At 36.5% G+C, this 22475-nt stretch overlaps 1 protein-coding gene across 1 annotated transcript; it reads right to left on the minus strand.

Annotated features, from left to right (window-relative positions):
* Positions 1–4775: 4775 nt before the first annotated feature.
* On the minus strand, positions 4776–18173 carry LOC117341937. The gene is made up of 2 exons (XM_033903813.1): positions 17952–18173; positions 4776–8500 (listed from the first exon to the last, which is right to left on the minus strand). Exon 2 carries the CDS (start codon positions 8263–8265, stop codon positions 6271–6273), a length of 1995 nt encoding a protein of 664 aa, XP_033759704.1. The 5' UTR covers positions 8266–8500; positions 17952–18173; the 3' UTR covers positions 4776–6270.
* Between the last annotated feature and the right edge of the window lie 4302 nt (positions 18174–22475).

Genomic DNA, 22475 nt, shown 5'->3' on the forward strand with positions numbered 1-22475 from the left:
CTCAGATTAAGTATGGTTGTCTAGCACAGCGTGTATTGACATAGAGTTAGTAGTGACATGGTCAAGCGTTCTCTAGAAACTGTACGCTTCAGCCATTTGTCATTAGCTTACGTTGTGGAGAAGTTAACTATGCACCCATTTCTGAAATATTCAGTTAAGTTTTTGACAAAATACTCATTTGACATTAGCTTTTTGTGCAGAGATCACCAGGTAACAGGAGAAAACACTAAAATTGCGTTGATCGGTCCTTTCAAAATGGCGCCGTCTAGTTGACGTTCCGGTAACGTCACAAATAGACAACGTCATAATTATATATTACCGATTCCCACTGAGCCTTTTTCACTGCGTATACGCTTATTTATACGCAGTCCGAGTTTACTAAGCTGAAGAAGGGAAAGATGTAAATATATATGTGTGATTATTTAAGCATTGAACGCTTTCAGTTGGAAACTATGGGCTGATGAATGTCAACTGGACAAAGGCAAATTTAATGAAGCACGCGATTCATGTTGTCTTTGTACATTACTACCACATAACATTACTCACTTATGATGTAGTGATATAGTATACATGGCAAGGCAGATAAATATTTGTATTATTATACGTAATTAATACAAGTGTAATGGTTCCCGTACACACTGTAAATTTGGTTTATGTATGTGAGAGAGGGTCTGTTTTATTGTTATATATCGGTTATCCACAGCTGATGTTCACTGTTAACTTTAAAATAATGTGACGGCGAAAATAAACATGACATTGAAGAAATTGGTAGACTCCCTTTTTGTGTGTTTCTTGGTCCCAGTTGCATAAATAGTCCTTAACTCAACCACTCCCAGACGAAAGCATTAAAGAATTTATGGAAAGTTCCTTCACTAAACAACACTAAGAGGAAAGCAACACAGATTTTTTTGGAAAAGTTCCTTAACTAAACAAATCCCACAGGAAAGCATTTAAGAATTCATGGAAAGTTCCTTAACTAAACAAATCCGAGAGAGAAGCATTAAAGAATTCATGGAAAGTTCCTAAACTTAACAAATCCGAGAGAGAAGCATTAAAGAATTCATGGAAAGTTCCTTAACTAAACAAATCCGAGAAAGAAGCATTAAAGAAGTATGGAAAGTTCCCAAACTAAACAAATCCGAGAAAGAAGCATTAAAGAATTATGGAAAGTTCCTAAACTAAACAAATCCGAGAGAGAAGCATTAAAGAATTCATAGAAAGTTCTTTAACTAAACAAATTCGAGAGAGAAGCATTAAAGAATTATAGAAAGTTCCCAAACTAAACAAATCCGAGAGAGAAGCATTAAAGAATTCATGAAAGTTCCTTAACTAAACAAATTCCACACGAAAGAGTTAAAGAATTCATGGAAAGTTCCTTAACAAACCAAATCCAAGAGGAAAAAATTCAAGAATTTATATGGTAAGGAACATGGATGAAAACGAGGCTTTAGGAGAAATTCAGTCCTAAACAAAAACAACAATTGAACGATGACAATAGGACACCGAGATACTGCTACCATATTCAACTTGTGTGTAATTTCGTATTTATATAAATATATATTTTATTTTACAAATGGCTCAGTGTAAGGTCAGCAATATCACGGTTGGGAAACTACGTCATAAACTAAGAGAACACCAAGATGGCGGACGCATCTCTCGTTTTTCGGTAGGTCTGTCTTACTTTTTACTCTTATCCCGCTACTTCCCATTTATCGATATGGCCGATAGCACATCTGATGCATCCAAGATTCTTTGACTGGCAATAGATTACTCACAGAATATGTGTTTGTTTGAAACATTCAAGACCATCCTGGTTTACTCGAACTTTGACGGTGTTTTCGTCAGGACAATCATGTACACTTGAAGCAACAATCCACACAGAGATACCATCAATAACATTTGCCGTTTTTCAACCCAAAAATGTTGTACTAGTAAATAGGGGAATCGTGTTTAAATGGGCGTGTTTGTGACATTATTTCATCTCATTATTCCATCTAAGCTGGAATTGTCGGATGAAACAAGATCCCGATGAAAACACCGTCATGCGGCTATGAGAATACGAGGATGGTCTTTGAATGTTTATATGTTTACAAGTTCAACGTTCCGACTGGATTGGTCAATCTTGTTAGCAGGGCCCAGGAAAAACTTTCAAAAGCACTCGTCCATCGGACTAGTGGCCTGAATTAAAGTACTCGTCCGAACAAAGAATTCACTTGTCCAAAAAATTTCAGAATTATCTGCTATACAACATTCTCATTTTTCACATGGCTGTTTACCAATTGTATTCAATACATTTACGATCGATCTTATAATGTTCATTACGTTAGTAAAGTTTTAATCCATCGATAGAAAGACCGATGATTCAACTAATACAGGAATGTAGCTAATGTAAACTTCGGGAAATAGGTCACATTACGCGAGAAATTGTGAGAAAGTTTTCGATGAACCAGTATAAAATATAGCAGTGACTTAATTAATTATTTGTTAGAGATCATAATGGTTACCATTTTCATTTGAATCAGTCGTCTCAACACAACTAGTACAGTCATCCTATTTTTTTAGGTTGACTGACAATAAAAATAACAATCCAATTTTCGTTAAGCCATTTTTATGCAGACATCCTCGGACAACACCCATTATACTTACATGTCACCCGGAACACTCAGAGGTTATCGGTCATCGTACATGACTTCCGATTTACAGACGAAGATAGGCCTACTTACCTGCTATCATGCAGAAATTTTGCTATTTTTCGTAATAATGGCACAAAAAAGAATACATAACTAACAATGCATCAAATTTTAAGCAATTTTATTAACGAATACTGAAATAACATAGAGAAATTCTACTCGTCCGACGGACTAGTTGACAATTAAAACCACTCGTTCGTCGGGAAAATCTACTCGTCAGGACGAGCGGACGAGTGCTTTTGCCGGGCCCTGTGTTAGTTATTTAATTCTTCATATGGCAATGTCTCTGTACGTGACTCGGTAAGACCCAAGAGTCAAGAGTATTAGTATGTCTGCTGTATGTCACAGTGTGTCGTAAGAGGTGATTTATTGGGGACCCTTTTACGTTGAGGGAACTGTTCTATCCAACTATATGGTAACATTTAACCATTATATATATTACACACCCATCAAGTGACCACCCACCCCAACACCTAGATATTTAGATTGATCCTTTCCTTGTGTATTGTTCTCTATTACTACTGGTGTTTCCTTGACTCACTCATATGGCTAATGCGAAAAACAAATGAATAAAAACTCAAATATCGAAGATTTATTGTCATAGTTTATTTCAAAATTACTTCCATATGTCTATTTCATCAATCAGTCTCACGCGATCATGTCATAATCTCTCATTCCTTCAGGTTTGTTTTGACTCCATGGTAAATATTTCATTTGATTTATTATCAATAAAATGCGTTTTGTGAATCTGATAGATCAGCACACTTACAATACCCGTTAATATTGGGAAACATAAAATCATCCATATTATACAGTTATCAAAAGTTCTCGTACCTGATATTCTCTCTAGTTTGTGTGATACATAATCTCTCTCATTAAAACAATACAATGTAAATAAAAACCTAACAACAAGAAATCCTACCATGTCATTCAAACACGACATAACAGCATGTAAGGTATGATGTCCGAAGTCGTGCAACAAATTAGATGTTTTGGTATATATCATAAATAACTACAGGCGGACCGGAGATAGACTCCCAGTGTGTTCTGACGTCCCATTAACAGCCACTCATTTAAGGACGTGCCAGGTTTTTGAGACGGAGGGAAACTCGTGAGTCAGTGGTGGATTCCTGGTGATAATATGTCGGGACATCTTAACCACTAGGTGGACACAATTTTACTCGATGTAAAACAAGAGTACTATGGGTAGGAACAATATACGTCCGTCGAATGTCATATCGTGATCTTTGTATTCTATCGTGCATTGGAAGATGATATCACGTTAGGAGAGTTTACAAGGGCCATGCTTTAACCCTCAACTTTACTCCCACTACAAAGTCAATGTTCAGACTAGTTTGAGAAAAAACAAAAATATGGAATTACCTAAGTAGTCTCCAACTCATTAAAGCTATTCGATATCATAATTATAAGGCCTTCCAAGTTTCAATGAAATCATACGAAACATGTAGGATCTCAGGTCAAAATAATGAAAAAAACAAAAGATATTTTTTTGCAAAAATAGTAAAATCGAAATGTCAGGAAACACAACGACAAAACATGGCTGTAAAGCCTACCATGTTTCAATGAAAATGGTTAAGAAATGTAGTAGATCTCTATTATAAAAATTATCGAATCAAAAGGGCCTCGGGGAAATACAACTATGTATGATGGCTGTAAAGCCTTCCAAGAAATAACAATGAAAACGAAATTCAACTTGTTAATTAGAAAATATAAAAATGGTGAGCTATGACACTCTATACACATACACACTTACACAAACTACGCCGGGTATTTGTTCAACTCGACACATCACCCGAACGTGTAAAACAAGGGTAAAATGTATCTACCCGGAAAGTCTGGATCAGCTTTTATAAACTGTTTACTTCCGTCTGACTTAATTTAATCAAGTTCATGCATAAACGATTTCTTCAAAAATAGAATATAGTTAATCTCATAGCGCACAGGAAAACACTATTCCTTTGATATGAACATCAGTTTGAAATACATTGTATAAACACCGGCAGAGAATAAAGTGATGATTAGCACGTAGACAAAGGGAGGTAATTCTGATATATTAGATCAATGTTACGAGTAGTCGTAAACCTGAGAACATTACATTTTAAATAAATACTTTTCCTATACACGAGCTCATGTTATGACAATTTTATATTTGTAAGAGAAGACAGTCTGGGGAATTTACACAAAACTTGAATTGGTAAAATATTGGTACATGTCATACCATAATATATCAACAAAAATACACAAAGGAACAAATATGTGTAAAAGAAATGACACTGCTATGTAAAGGATAGCCAAAAACTGTCTGTAGATATCTAAAACGTTTGGGTGCGTTATACAGCACAGACACCCCGAGGTGATATGGACCCAGCACAGAGGTCTGTATCTGGTCAATATTTATAGGGGAAAATATTAGCCCCCTATATAGCTACTCTACTATATCTACAGCAGGGGTTAATATAAAGAATAATCAGAAACAGACGCCTGCGCACCAAGGCCTACATGGATGATTATTCCTTTACAATTTGTACATACCGTCCCACTGCCTTCGGTGTCACTCAAATGCCCATTGTGATGCCAACTCAATATCTATATATTATTAATTATGTGCAAAACAGTTAAATAAGAACCCTACAGACGAAGTAATACATAAAGAAAAATAAAAACTCGACAACAGCGTTATATATACAACGATAATAACTTCAACGAAGCAGTAGAAGGTAACGATTTATCAAGCAACCATTTCTGAACAATGCTAATTTATTAAACAACCATAATTTTCATAATAAATAACAAACATGTACATGTACACATTCAATTCAACAGTATAGCTCAGGGGTATATTTTTGGATTCATTTTCATCTTTCACCATGTACAAGTATATAAGTGGCAGTTTTTTTCAATTCCATAACTCTGGATTAGTTTATACATATGAAATAAATTCAAGACTTGCACAACACTATACCAGACAAGTAATCGATTTCACCCCCGGACATGCGTTTTATCCGATCAATCGGTAATTTGACATCCTATCTAATAAGATATGTGTTGAAATTTATTTCTGCTGTCACCATCAGTATATTTAAACGGCAGAGTAAGTATACGTACGATTCCGAGGATTCCGGGTAGTTATCATCCGAAATGCCTCGTACATTTACATATATTAGCCATGTTTTAGCCCTCAGTTATCAGTTAGACCTATGGCTGTATTCAACAAAGGGTCAGAATAGACAGATCAATCTGACCAGAGACGTGTATATCGAGTCTCTGATCTGACCAAAAGGGTGTGTCCTACATGGTTTTGGATAAGTTAACCGAAACACCGAATACCATTCAGTGTATTGAACGACATTTGTGTGAATCAAAATGTAAGTCATGATATCTTGGTCAACGATCAGAAAAATAAGTAAAAATTAGTAAATTGTATAAAATTACGCTACACAGAAGTCTACAGTGCCGGATAAATTAGGTTATGTGTTCAGTACAAACTCTATAATGATACAATCTCACCAATCTAGTAAAAAAATAGTATCCACTAATGATACCAGATAAAGCCAACACTTCATATCACGGTTTCTACTTCGTCCACTGTACAGAAGCAGTACCCTTTGAGAAATCTATCGGCGACACACTTGGACTGGGTTCCGTACCGGTTTGTCCGACTAATGTCGTCAATTACCTTAAGTCTACCATCCGGAGTGCGCAGAACGGAAGCTTCAAATGTCGCATTTCCGGGCGTGGTTCTCAGGTAAATCAGATATTTCGTATCGTCTTTTTGTTCTGGTGACGTAATCCAATTACGGAATGTAAACTTAATTTCTCTATCTGCTTTTCGTTCGAGGCTATTTTTAACAATCCTCGCCTCCATGATAGAATCTATAGATAGCTTGGCACACTTGTTACGTACTGGAATTAGGAAATCATTAATAGTTTGTAATACGAATTCAGCAATAACATTGAGAATTGGTTCTGTTTTATTAACAACTTGTGATGAATAGCACGCACAATAATGTTCCGGGATCATTGCGTCTGCGCATGACCTAACTTCCGGTATACGCTTAAATATACTCACAGCCTGTGGTGAACGTTCGTTGAACTCACTCGTTAAATCTACATACTTATTGTTTAATACTTCACGAATTGCTGCGTATGTATCAAATGTTGTAACAAGTCTGCGTTCATTTGCTCTTAAATTTTCAGCAATAGATGGATATTTCTTTTTCAATACTTCAGGTATTACTACGGACACGAATGGCATCCTATCCTCGATACGCCCTATATACGTGTTTCGTATTTCGTCCACTCTCGACCCGTGATCACTGAAGAAAAGCAAAACGGTTCTGTTCAAGTGACCTTCCAAGTGTAACCATTTCACAAATTCCATAAAATCATTATCACCATATTCTAGAAAGTTAACATAATTGTGAGCCAATTCGTTGAGCCATGTGAATGCGAATTTTCGTTTTCCTTTATATGCCTGTACAAACTGTTTGAAGTGGTCGACTATCAACATGTGATTGGGACGGTTTCCGTAACAAAGTGACGAGGATTTCCGAAGCTTCATCGCCTTAGATTCCAGGAACATGAACACCTGATCTATCGTGTATTGCATTGGTTGGATTTTCCTCATCGCCAGCCAATAAGATCGGCTGTAATGAGTTGTTGGCGGTTTTTCGAATCCCTTCTTCATCACTTGATTTATAGTAGCAATTTCCGGCCAGTCTTCGCCATGCAACGTGGCATAACCTTTCTTTTCGAAATCGTACCAGATAAAAGGATATTTGTCAGCGAAATCCGAATCCAGGTCGACATTTGGAAAACCAAACTGGGTTTTCCCACACAGCAATGCTAACAGATTAGGGAAGGTGTGATCCCCCACCTTGTTGTATCCTTGGAACACATAACCCCCGAGGGTTTCCGTTAAATATTTTACTGTTTTAGGAAGTTTCCGAATAGCTGCTAATCGAGAAACAGAGTCTATCCCAAACATAAGAACACTGAGATCATTATCTGTTTCATCTTTGATTTCTCTGGTTTTTTCTTTAGTTTTTCTATCTATTTTCTGGTGAACGTTTTCATAAACAATTTGTCCGGCAGGATTTCGACACCGTACCACAAAAGCATCAGCTGGCACGTCGACCGGTCCAGTGAACGCTGTCTCAGCCTCAAATTTCACTTTGAAATCATGAACAAGAGAAACAATGCTGTAGACACAATTTAACTTGGCGGCATTGTTTGATGGGTTATATACACTTTCGTTGAACCTTAAGAGCCCGGAATCGTCAACAATGGTGAGAGTTGGTGATGGATCACAGACGAGGGGTGGCGGATGCCAGTTGTAGAATTTCATGATAGTAGGATCATTAGGGTCAATATTGGGTAGAACACACTGGCTGTGGATATCGTTGTGCATGAACACGTAAAGAGGCTCCTGGAAGTATTTAAAATAGCCATATATCATAAGTAAGCCACCGAGAATCATTAGTCCTATAAGCTTTTTGATACGACGCATTCCAAACATGCCGACGTAACGAGCACCTGCTACTAAAACTTTCATGTTGTACCTATGGTAATTGAGAACCTTTTCTTTATTACCCTGAAAAACAGTTTGGACGTACGGAATCAGTCGAATAGAGTCATGTCACATTACAGCGAGATTAATCACGTTATCTCGCGAGAGTATCTGATCAGATCAGGGAGTAGGCACTCCTTCCACGATGTCTTCATTCGTCCCTGTGATTTGGGATTTTTCACATCGAAAATGTGCTTCTTGCTGTTTTGCACTCGTCAACCTATAACAAAATGAAAACAAGAGATTTAATATAAGTTGAATTAAAATTCAAACATGGGCTACTTCTGTAAAAGTGGGGAGAACAAGGTCACCTTAAGCTTACGAATGTACTAGCTCATGCTTGGGGGGAATTTCCCTTTAGCCTAGTGGTAGACTGTTTGCCTTGAGAGCTAAAGGTCGTCAGTTCGAAGCCCGGCACGGCAGGGTATTTTCAGCACTCCTTCCTTTTACACTTCCTAGTTCATGTAGCAACCTGGTCAACCTTATTTTAATGAACTTTAATTCTTGGAGACAAACACAATAAATATTTCGGCAAAATTTACAACATGCGTTTTTCTTTACACAATTTCTCTTAGGTGCGTTACATATTATGCAAATATATCATGCGTGTCTAATGAATAGTCCAGAATATTTGACTCGAGGAACTTGTAATCGACCGATGTTCTATTGCACGAGGCCGGAGGGTATTGTAATGTGGTACTGATGTAGTAAACTCACTAGTAATGTAATGTGGTACTGATGTAGTATACTCACTAGTAATGTAATGTGGTACTGATGTAGTATACATACTAGTAATGTAATGTGGTACTGATGTAGTATACATACTAATAATGTAATGTGGTACTGATGTAGTATACATACTAGTAATGTAATGTGGTACTGATGTAGTATACATACTAGTAATGTAATGTGGTACTGATGTAGTATACATACTAGTAATGTAATGTGGTACTGATGTAGTATACATACTAGTAATGTAATGTGGTACTGATGTAGTATACATACTAGTAATGTAACGTGGTACTGATGTAGTATACCTACTAGTAATGTAATGTGGTACTGATATAGTATACATACTAGTAATGTAATGTGGTATTGATGTAGTATACATACTAGTAATGTAATGTGGTACTGATGTAGTATACTCACTAGTAATGTAATGTGGTACTGATGTAGTATACATACTAGTAATGTAACGTGGTACTGATGTAGTATACATACTAGTAATGTAATGTGGTACTGATGTTGTAGTATACATACTAGTAATGTAATGTGGTACTGATGTAGTATACATACTAGTAATGTAACGTGGTACTGATGTAGTATACTCACTAGTAATGTAATGTAGTACTGATGTAGTATACATACTAGTAATGTAATGTGGCACTGATGTAGTATACATACTAGTAATGTAATGTGGTACTGATGTAGTATACATACTAGTAATGTAACGTGGTACTGATGTAGTATACATACTAGTAATGTAATGTGGTACTGATGTAGTATACTCACTAGTAATGTAATGTGGTACTGATGTAGTATACATACTAGTAATGTAATGTGATACTGATGTAGTATACATACTAGTAATGCAATGTGGTACTGATGTAGTATACATACTAGTAATGTAATGTGATACTGATGTAGTATACTCACTAGTAATGTAATGTGGTACTGATGTAGAATACATACTAGTAACGTAATGTGGTACTGATGTAGTATACATACTAGTACTGTAATGTGATACTGATGTAGTATACATACTAGTACTGTAATGTGGAACTGATGTAGTATACATACTAGTAACGTAATGTGGTACTGATGTAGAATACATACTAGTAATGTAATGTGGTACTGATGTAGTATACATACTAGTAATGTAATGTGATACTGATGTAGTATACATACTAGTACTGTAATGTGGTACTGATGTAGTATACATACTAGTAATGTAATGTGGTACTGATGTAGTATACATACTAGTAATGTAATGTGGTACTGATGTAGTATACATACTAGTAATGTAATGTGGTACTGATGTAGTATACATACTAGTAATGTAATGTGGTACTGATGTAGTATACATACTAGTAATGTAATGTGGTACTGATGTAGTATACATACTAGTAATGTAATGTGGTACTGATGTAGTATACATACTAGTAATGTAATGTGGTACTGATGTAGTATACATACTAGTAATGTAATGTGGTACTGATGTAGTATACATACTAGTAATGTAATGTGGTACTGATGTAGTATACATACTAGTAATGTAATGTGGTACTGATGTAGTATACTCACTAGTAATGTAATGTGGTACTGATGTAGTATACTCACTAGTAATGTAATGTGGTACTGATGTAGTATACATACTAGTAATGTAATGTGGTACTGATGTAGTATACATACTAGTAATGTAATGTGGTACTGATGTAGTATACATACTAGTAATGTAATGTGGTACTGATGTAGTATACATACTCACTAGTAATGTAATGTGGTACTGATGTAGTATACATACTCACTAGTAATGTAATGTGATACTGATGTAGTATACATACTAGTAATGTAATGTAGTACTGATGTAGTATACATACTAGTAATGTAATGTAGTACTGATGTAGTATACATACTAGTAATGTAATGTAGTACTGATGTAGTATACATACTAGTAATGTAATGTAGTACTGATGTAGTATACTCACTAGTAATGTAATGTGGTACTGATGTAGTATACATATTAGTAATATAATTTGGTACTGATGAAGGATTCCGTTTGAGAATCAAAACCAGTTTGAAGAATATCAACACCTGACCAGGACCATCTCAGAATTATTCCTGGCCATTTACATCTAAATCCTACTGATTTATCCAGAAGAGATTTTGAAATGGGATTTTCAAAATTGCAGTCTTGGCGGCCATCTTGGATTCCGAATCAACAACGAAGTTAACAGGACTTGGCCAGGAACTTTTAGGATTATTTAAAGCAAGTTTTGGGTAGATCCCACCGATAAAACTTGAGAAGTAGTTTGAAATGTGAAAAGTGCACAAACAGAACTCGACGACGGGATACAATGTAGGTTACCTTAAACTGGTCTGTGGAAACGCGTGTACACTTCAAAATTATCCATTGATTAGAAATTCAATACATAACTCCCTTTGTGTACGCACGTCGAATTTCAAATGCCCTACATGTATTATGGAATATCGTCTGGGTCCGTCCGTCAAACATCGATTGACGGTTTTGTTTCCTCGGTAGTCTATGGACATAGTGCAGTCTGACATCAATGTTTTTGTGTAGTGTAACAATGACAGTATTGATTCAATGTATCATAATCATTTCTATTTTTGGACATTTGTCGTTTTTTTGGCGCGTGTGTTTGTTTGGTTTGTTTTTCAAACGATCGGTGTAATATAAGTTATCCCATTGGTGAACAGTTCAGTCAGATGACATGTTATCATTCTAGGTCGGCATCAATATTTTGTGGGGTCTAACAATGATTACTCAAAAGTATATGGATTCAATTTGTGAAAATCAGCTATATCTGTTCAACATGTCTGTACAGTAATTTTGGGTGATTTTTTTTCTTTTTTTTTTTTTATTATTATTTAATTATGAACATCATTGACATACAACTGTTTTGTGTGGTTTTTTCTCGCAAATATCAAAATAAATTGTCCAAATTTAAACAGGTATGCCTAATCTGCTACTTTACTAACAATTTTCGGAGTCTTCCCTCTAAAGTTTAACAATAACTGTTGCTAACTTAACTTGACTAACATTTCACATTCACGTAGATTAAATCTGGCTAAGAACAATAGTGTGGTCCATACTTGATATACTATATGAATTGAGAGATTATACATACCGGAGTCACGTAAGATACTATATGAGATTGAGAGATTATACATACAGGAGTCACGTGAGATACTCTATGAGATTGAGAGATTATACATACAGGAGTAACGTGAGATACTCTATGAGATTGAGAGATTATACATACAGGAGTCACGTGAGATACTCTATGAGATTGAGAGATTATACATAGAGGTGTCACGTAAGATACTCTATGAGATTGAGAGATTATACATACAGGAGTCACGTAAGATACTATATGAGATTGAGAGATTATACAAACAGGAGTCAAGTAAGATACCCTATGAGATTGAGAGATTATACATACAGGAGTCACGTAAGATACTCTACGAAATTGAGAGATTATACATACAGGAGTCACGTAGGAATATTCTAGCCAATCACAGTTGCAGACAATGAATTTTTGACCTACATTTATGATCTATATCGGCCATAGGCCTCATGCAATTAAACTAGCCAAAAAGAGAATGGAGAAAACGAAAAATCCAATACTCAGCTGATCTCGATTAAACTTGTAAGGTTGTAAGGTTATAGGGACTTAGGGACGAGTAAAGAGGTCTTCAACATCAAATTATCTAGGAAACAATAAAAATCAATGGCAGTGTTACAGTGATGACTATAACTCTTGATAACAATAGTAACATTACAAGCATTGTTATCACGTAGACATGACACTGACAACCAGGTACGTTAGATATTGTTTAAAAAATAATGAAATAAGGTCAGACGAGCACATTATGGCGCGAATGGATGGGCTAACATGCAAAAAGCTGGTCATTATGGAGTCGCTGTACAGTCGCATTTATCATCTCATTGACAACGACACGTTATTGCCTTTTTAATTTTGAGTAGAATTCATTAAAAGAATGTATGTATGTATATATATATATATATACCCGGGTGATATGAGTTGATGTAAAATATATTTTGTGAGCTAGCATTTTTAAAATTAATTAAGCTTTTTTCAATTAATGAAAAGAAAAAAATATTTACCAATCAAAATATATCTAAATTCAGCAAGAAATAATACCTTTTAACAGATCGCTTGTGTACATGAATTTTATTTGCACTTCACATGTTAGGAACTGGGCAAACCGATAACTGCGATCACAATTTAATAATAAATATGTCTGTGAATAAGACATGAAATAAACGTAAAACAAAAAAACCCCCAAAAAACTGGGGAAATAACGGAAATTTCCTGGAGTCGGAAGCTTGTAACAAGCAAAGGAAGGGTGCCATAACAGTAACTTTGACGTATTCTTTCTTATACATGTATTTGTGTAGGTAATATCAAGAACTGGTCCTTTTATCAAGAAATCAATTGGTATTATCAAGAAACAGACGTTGACATTGAAAGTTTGTTTAAACAACGTCACAATCTGGATAGGATCGATGTGTGTACTCTCAGTAAATAAGGTGTGTGAGTGAAAATCAAGACAAATACTGCCTGATGGTGCCATCGTCTGTCACACGTATACGGGTACATGTGTTACATACACGTATACGGGGTACATGTCTTATATACACGTATACGGGGTACATGTCTTATATACAGGTATACGGGTACATGTCTTATATACACGTACACGGGGTACATGTCTTATATACACGTATACGGGTACATGTCTTATATACACGTACACGGGTACATGTCTTATATACACATATACAGGTACATGTCTTATATACACGTATACGGGTACATGTCTTATATACACGTATACGGGTACATGTCTTATATACACGTATACGGGTACATGTCTTATATACACGTATACGGGTACATGTGTTACATACACGTATACGGGGTACATGTCTTATATACACGTATACGGGGTACATGTCTTATATACTGGTATACGGGTACATGTCTTATATACACGTACACGGGGTACATGTCTTATATACACGTATACGGGTACATGTCTTATATACACGTACACGGGTACATGTCTTATATACACATATACGGGTACATGTCTTATATACACGTATACGGGTACATGTCTTATATACACGTACACGGGTACATGTCTTATATACACGTATACGGGTACATGTCTTATATACACGTATACGGGTACATGTCTTATATACACGTATACGGGTACATGTCTTATATACACATATACGGGTACATGTCTTATATACACGTATACGGGTACATGTCTTATATACACATATACGGGTACATGTCTTATATACACGTATACGGGTACATGTCTTATATACACGTACACGGGTACATGTCTTATATACACGTACACGGGTACATGTCTTATATACACGTATACGGGTACATGTCTTACATACACGTATACGGGGTACATGTCTTATATACACGTATACGGGTACATGTCTTATATACACGTATACGGGTACATGTCTTACATACACGTATACGGGGTACATGTCTTATATACACGTATACGGGTACATGTCTTACATACACGTATACGGGGTACATGTCTTATATACACGTATACGGGTACATGTCTTATATACACGTAGACGGGTATATGTCTTATATACACGTATACGGGTACATGTCTTATATACACGTATACGGGTACATGTCTTATATACACATATACGGGTACATGTCTTATATACACGTATACGGGTACATGTGTTATATACACGTATACGGGTACATGTCTTATATACACGTATACGGGTACATGTCTTATATACACGTATACGGGTACATGTCTTATATACACGTATACGGGGTACATGTCTTATATACACGTATACGGGTACATGTCTTATATACACGTATACGGGTACATGTCTTATATACACGTATACGGGTACATGTCTTATATACACGTATACGGGTACATGTCTTATATACACGTATACGGGGTACATGTCTTATATACACGTATACGGGTACATGTCTTATATACACATATACGGGTACATGTCTTATATACACATATACGGGTACATGTCTTATATACACGTATACGGGGTACATGTCTTATATACACGTATACGGGTACATGTCTTATATACACATATACGGGTACATGTGTTATATACACGTATACGGGTACATGTCTTATATACACATATACGGGTACATGTCTTATATACACGTATACGGGTACATGTCTTATATACACGTATACGGGTACATGTCTTATATACACATATACAGGTACATGTCTTATATACACGTACACGGGTACATGTCTTATATACACGTACACGGGTACATGTCTTATATACACGTATACAGGTACATGTCTTATATACACGTATACGGGTACATGTCTTATATACACATATACGGGTACATGTCTTATATACACATATACGGGTACATGTCTTATATACACGTATACGGGTACATGTCTTATATACACGTATACGGGTACATGTCATATATACACGTATACGGGTACATGTCTTATATACACGTATACGGGTACATGTCATATATACACATATACGGGTACATGTCTTATATACACGTGTACGGGTGCATGTCTTATATACACGTATACGGGTACATGTCTTATATACACGTATACGGGTACATGTCATATATACACATATACGGGTACATGTCTTATATACACGTGTACGGGTGCATGTCTTATATACACGTATACGGGTACATGTGTTATATACACATATACGGGTACATGTCTTATATACACGTATACGGGTACATGTGTTATATACAGGTATACGGGTACATGTCTTATATACACGTATACGGGTACATGTCTTATATACACGTATACGGGTACATGTCTTATATACACGTATACGGGTACATGTCTTATATACACGTATACGGGTACATGTCTTATATACACGTATACGGGTACATGTCTTATATACACGTACACGGGGTACATGTATTACACACGTATACGGGTACATGTCTTATATACACGTATACGGGTACATGTCTTATATACACGTATACGGGGTACATGTCTTATATACACGTACACGGGTACATGTCTTATATACACGTATACGGGTACATGTCTTATATACGCGTATACGGGTACATGTCTTATATACACGTATACGGGTACATGCCTTATATACACGTATACGGGGTACATGTCTTATATACAGGTATACGGGTACATGTCTTATATACACGTATACGGTACATGCCTTATATACACATATACGGGTACATGTCTTATATATACGTATACGGGTACATGTCTTATATACACGTATACGGGTACATGTCTTATATACACATATACGGGTACATGTCTTATATATACGTATACGGGTACATGTCTTATATACACGTATACGGGTACATGTCTTATATACACGTATACGGGGTACATGTGTTATATACACGTATACGGGTACATGTCTTATATACACGTATACGTGGTTCACCAATAATGATGGGTAAAACTGAAGATGACATACAGTATGAAGTTTTCCGTAGTAAATAGTTATATAAGGACGTTCTAACACTTTAATAGTATTACCACCATTAAAGCCGTCTATCCCCTGACTACACTATTGTATACTCCACTCAATTATCCATTCGATATTGCCGCTCAGAAATGTCAAACATCTGTAACCTTACTTTAATATTTATTTCCAATATGATATATTTTGATAGATCTACTGTATATGTAAAGTAATTATATCAATGCTGTCCATCTTTCATTAATTTGTATTATATATTAAGGATTGTAAAGTATATGATGTAATATTTTAGTATGCTTATAAGCCGTAAGGCTTAAAGTGAATAAAACATGAAACGGCTGATTATGAATTGAAGGGGTTTGTGTGTATAAAGTGTTGTGCGGAACTGACAAAGAACATCATATATATATATATATATAATTGACCACCTACATGTACAAGTTCAAGTTCAAGTTTTATTTTATTTGAGTGTCACATGTTAATACAATACTTGATTAAAAAATGTACATAAGAACAATAAAATACATATTGACATCCAGCCATTATTGGCTTATGAAACACTAATTACGATTAAAATTTATTAAAAGCTATCAATTATGGTATCCGTTATTGTTAAATTATACAATGATTAAAATATATAGATTATCAATGTCACATACTTATTTTTTGGAGTTCAGAGACTAACACTAGTCTGTAATAGTTATGGTATTATCAGGCTACACATGAGCCTTGAATTAATTAGTAAATAATTGTACTGCATACATGTATTTATGAGCAAATTGCTCATCTTAATAATTAATTAAATTTCACACTGGATATATGAAAGTTACAACTGTACCATCCTATAGTGTAGAACATGGTTAGTCTCCAACCCTCATATATACAAAATACAAGATATTACTTTCAGGAGAATTAAACATACTTATACTATAACAATGCTGTTGGTATACATTTCCTGTATTTGACACGAACGACTGTTTCCCAAAACAATGCCTGCTTATTGTTGGGAAATGTGTTGTCGGTCAAACAATAGATCTCTCACAATTGGTCGAGAGACGCGAGTAATGTTATGACTCCACGCGGTCACTGATAAGGTCGGTACAAGTCCGATAACAACAATACGAGTACCCTCAGGCAATTAAGCACTACACGTATGTACAAGTTGTACCGTAATGGCACCACCATAATGCATATATATATATTCACTTGTTCGTCAAACCTTCCTAACCCTCAAACCTGCTTAACCCACATTCTGACTATGTCGACATTCTTCAATACTTCAAATACATTTTTAAAAATGTTAGCTGTAACTATACCCGTACACATAACACAATCAATGGCATTGATAAACAAGACTCACCTGTCCAAGTCGGGATGTTTCACAATATGTACCTGATTAACGAAACCTCCAAAATGTTCCACCCGTGTCTCAGTACTAGTGTCGTGCACCAATACACATATATCACTTGATGTAAAAGGCCATACCTATAGACAAAAGTTGACTATTTCCGTGCGAGTGCCGTCGATCACACTACGAGACGCATTCGCTAATGGTCCACGGTAAATTCTGTAGTATTGTGTTTACTCGGCATTGACGACCCACGTGGTTATGAAAGAACCAAGAATGAACACGCAGGTAATTGTAGAAATTTGACCTCTGCGAGAACATGTTCATCTATATGAAGGCAATTTAATAATCAGGACGTGTAGAGATAAAACAAAAGAGCACATCTTTATTGATTAACTTACTTTTTTAGAGGGAGGGTTATTTTGTTGGTTTTTGTTTTTAACTCTAAATTCGATATAGGAAACTTATATAGTGTATACTAGTAGTGTATACGAAGATGTACATACACTCACACTTACTTAGATTGTTTTTATAGTCCATAATGAGAGTAACTACTGTAGGATTATAGTATACATGACTCCATTGATAAAGAGGGTCTGTGATATACTCAAACCATATATAATATATATAACTCAACACCAAAATACTTTTTGGAAGTAGCCTGCCCGAGAGACTTGATGGACCGACTTTTATTTGCAGCATATTTGGTAATAATACAGTGTCAATACAACATTGTCTACTCTCACTCCCACACTTTACTAATGAAATTTGAGCTAAGCTTCAAATCACTCCATAAGCACATATATACAGCATGTGCTTGTGCGCAACGTCCAGGGTTAAAAACCAGAGGTCAAACTCAATGAGACAAAAACTCTGGAAAACCTTTTGACGTCTTACCCCTATCAGTATCTTCACACAAAAGTGGTAATAATATCAATACAAACATTAACCCTACCTACATGTATATATAAATGTAAATACAATATAGACTAGAACGGTGTACTGCCATGCGGGTCTCTGGCTAGAATGACTATCTCACCTGTATTCTCACCTGTACTCTCCTAGACACGTGTACCCTCACGCAAAACTCGTGCACCTCGCTCCTATCCATGAATATTCATAACTACTAAATACGAAACCCTCAGACATATATTTCCTGCTATACTACGTAACGCAGGAAAGTGACATTACCCGGGGAGTCCGTCGGTCGAGTTCTTCAAGTCTAGGGTCCGACGTTTTCATGTCCAGTTATATATGGGCGGGGTTAAATGTCTTGTACTCAAAGTCAGGGGCCCGAGTTCATGTTCTGTATAAGTGGGGTCCGTGGTCCTGTTCTGTATAAGTGAGGTTAGAGGTCATGTTCTGTATAAGTGAGGTCAGAGGTCATGTTCTGTATAAGTGAGGTCAGAGGTCATGTTCTGTATAAGTGGGGTCCGAGGTCATGTTCTGTATAAGTGGGGTCAGAGGTCATGTTCTGTATAAGTGAGGTCCGAGGTCATGTTCTGTATAAGTGATGTCCGAGGTCCTGTTCTGTATTAGTGAGGTCCGAGGTCGTGTTCTTTATAAGTGAGGTCCGAGGTCATGTTCTGTATAAGTGAGGTCCGAGGTCCTGTTCTGTATTAGTGAGGTCAGAGGTCATGTTCTGTATTAGTGAGGTCAGAGGTCATGTTCTGTATTAGTGAGGTCCGAGGTCATGTTCTGTATAAGTGAGGTCCGAGGTCATGTTCTGTATAAGTGAGGTCTGAGGTCATGTTCTGTATAAGTGAGGTCAGAGGTCGTGTTCTGTATAAGTGAGTCCGAGGTCATGTTCTGTATAAGTGGGGTCAGAGGTCATGTTCTGTATAAGTGAGGTCAGAGGTCATGTTCTGTATTAGTGAGGTCAGAGGTCATGTTCTGTATCAGTGAGGTCAGAGGTCATGTTCTGTATAAGTGAGGTCTGAGGTCATGTTCTGTATAAGTGGGGTCCAAGGTCATGTTCTGTATAAGTGAGGTCTGAGGTCATGTTCTGTATAAGTGGGGTCAGAGGTCATGTTCTGTATAAGTGAGGTCAGAGGTCGTGTTCTGTATAAGTGAGGTCTGAGGTCATGTTCTGTATAAGTGAGGTCTGAGGTCATGTTCTGTATAAGTGAGGTCTGAGGTCATGTTCTGTATAAGTGGGGTCCAAGGTCATGTTCTGTATAAGTGAGGTCTGAGGTCATGTTCTGTATAAGTGGGGTCCAAGGTCCTGTTCTGTATAAGTGAGGTCTGAGGTCATGTTCTGTATAAGTGAGGTCTGAGGTCATGTTCTGTATAAGTGAGGTCTGAGGTCATGTTCTGTATAAGTGAGGTCCGGGGTCATGTTCTCCAAGGGCGGAGTTGGAGGTGTCGTTCTCCATGCTCGGGGTCCGAGGTCATGTTCACAAGACCAGGGTTCAGTGACCGGATTCGTCCAGTGTCCTCTTTATCACGTGATGACTGTGTATGTTTATCCTTGTTATTTTTTGTAACACTATACTGTGACACACGATATCGACCACGTACCCCACGAGTACGGCCCTCCGATTGTTCGCTATATGATCTATAGGAAGAATGGCTGAGGACGGACTCGGGTACACGTCAACCATTTAAATCAATGTCAGGGAACAGTCCACAAGCAGGGGTGTATATAGACGTCTCTACCGAAATGTAGTGGAATATAGAAATAGATAGTAAATATTCTATATCATGTTACACTAGACGCCCACGGGTGACCTAATGCTGCTTTATTATAAAGGATTATTCATTTGAAAACATCCACCCCACCCCACCCACACACACACACGTTGGTTTTTTTTTTACATGTGATATTGTTTTGTTTCTATCTCATGTTAACTTTGTTAATAGGACGTTAAGCAAAAACAAACAAACATATAGAACCAGTACATGGCATTATGATCAGTACCAGCAAAATATCGGGGCTGTAATCGGCGTGACATGAGCAAGCCTGTCATTAAGATTTCATAATCTCTTTACGATATGTCTCTCACCTAACTAACGCTTTTGTACTTGTATTTAAACAGGTCTATTCATCCGGAATTACGAACTATTTCTTGCGAATGTACTAATTATATCACTGCGCTGTGTACATTGGGGTATGCTACGCGTGCTATTAATTCTATAATACATTATTTTTTGTATGTGTGTATAAAGGGTGTGGTCGTCAGCCTGGTGCATTCTCTTTCCTTTCAATGTTGTTAGAGATTTACATGTTGTAGTCTTTATTTCTGTAGCTCTTTATATTTGGAGGAAATAAAGAAAATGATAGATATATAGAATAATGTTAACGTGTCCATGTGACGGTAGATGATAATAGAATAAAAAGCTAACACAGATCTGCTGTCTCCCTAGTACTTTCAGGGGATTATCTAACAAGTATAGTGTAGTTTAATATCCATGTTACAAATAAGAATAAATACACCTTTAAATCCCGTACTGTATTGTTTGACGTTAGTAATGCCGAGCTGTAATGAGGTATCGGATGTAAGGATTTTTGTTAATTTACTCTAGCACTACAGACTAGTAACGCTTACAATTAACTCTCCCTTTAGAAGTTTATAGTACCAACGCTTTACACGCTCTGTAATTCATAATGTGATCTTTGAATGTGTCTGTTTTGTCTGTTTCTTTTTGATGCTTTTATTCGTTATTATCCCCACTGTGGACGCCAGTGAGATAGATTATACGTGTATGATTTAAACGAGACCAAACAATGTACATATTTGTACGTGTGCGGATTATACTTAACACTAAGCTGACCATAGAATCGGCCATTCTGTCAATTAAACGTTTGTTTGGTTAAGAGCTCAGAACCTGTACGGAAGCCAATGTGGCCCATATGACTTTTCATAATATATCGATTATGTCATTTTCCAATGGTACCTGTGGATGTACGATAGTGGTGACTCCTGTTTCGCTGATGCAATGCCCAAAGTTCATGCGACAGGGTGTCAGTGGGTGTCACACACGCAAACGTGATGACAGAAATACATTGTGCATGGCATCACGTTATTGACAGCGTAATCTGCCTGATATAGAAATTTATTGTCTTATAATTCTCACAAATTAAATATCTTGGTTATTAATACTGTTTCTTATATCTCCATTCTGTAGCAGTCCTATCGCATATCAAAGTCAAACTTCGCGCTGTCAAGGGAGCCTGTTTTTGTGACGTCACGAGTTCACGTGGCCGTTCACGACGAAAATAGTTCGTGGAAAGTAACACAATAATCAATTTAATTTCCACAAATAAATCAATTGATTACACCATGTGAATATTCACCTTTTGTACAGCATAATTAGATATACTGTTGCGAGTAACATTGATCAGTATTTTGTATCCGGTAGTACTATATGGGTTACCACGAGCAATGCGTAATATGAACGTGGTGATTTGCCTGGAGAGGAAAAGTGAGTAAAATACATTTGCCATTTTATGAGAGACGACAATTCTATGGCGTTCTCCGTATCACTAAACCAATGTGAATGGCGGATGACTACGATATTTCTCATATCTATCTT

This window comes from Pecten maximus, chromosome 14, assembly GCF_902652985.1.
Source record: "Pecten maximus chromosome 14, xPecMax1.1, whole genome shotgun sequence".
Lineage (NCBI taxonomy): Eukaryota > Metazoa > Mollusca > Bivalvia > Pectinida > Pectinidae > Pecten > Pecten maximus.

Bases quoted from the DNA above. Each gene is read 5' to 3' on its own strand.
- LOC117341937 (XM_033903813.1), bottom strand. From the start codon at position 8,265: ATGAAAGTTTTAGTAGCAGGTGCTCGTTACGTCGGCATGTTTGGAATG.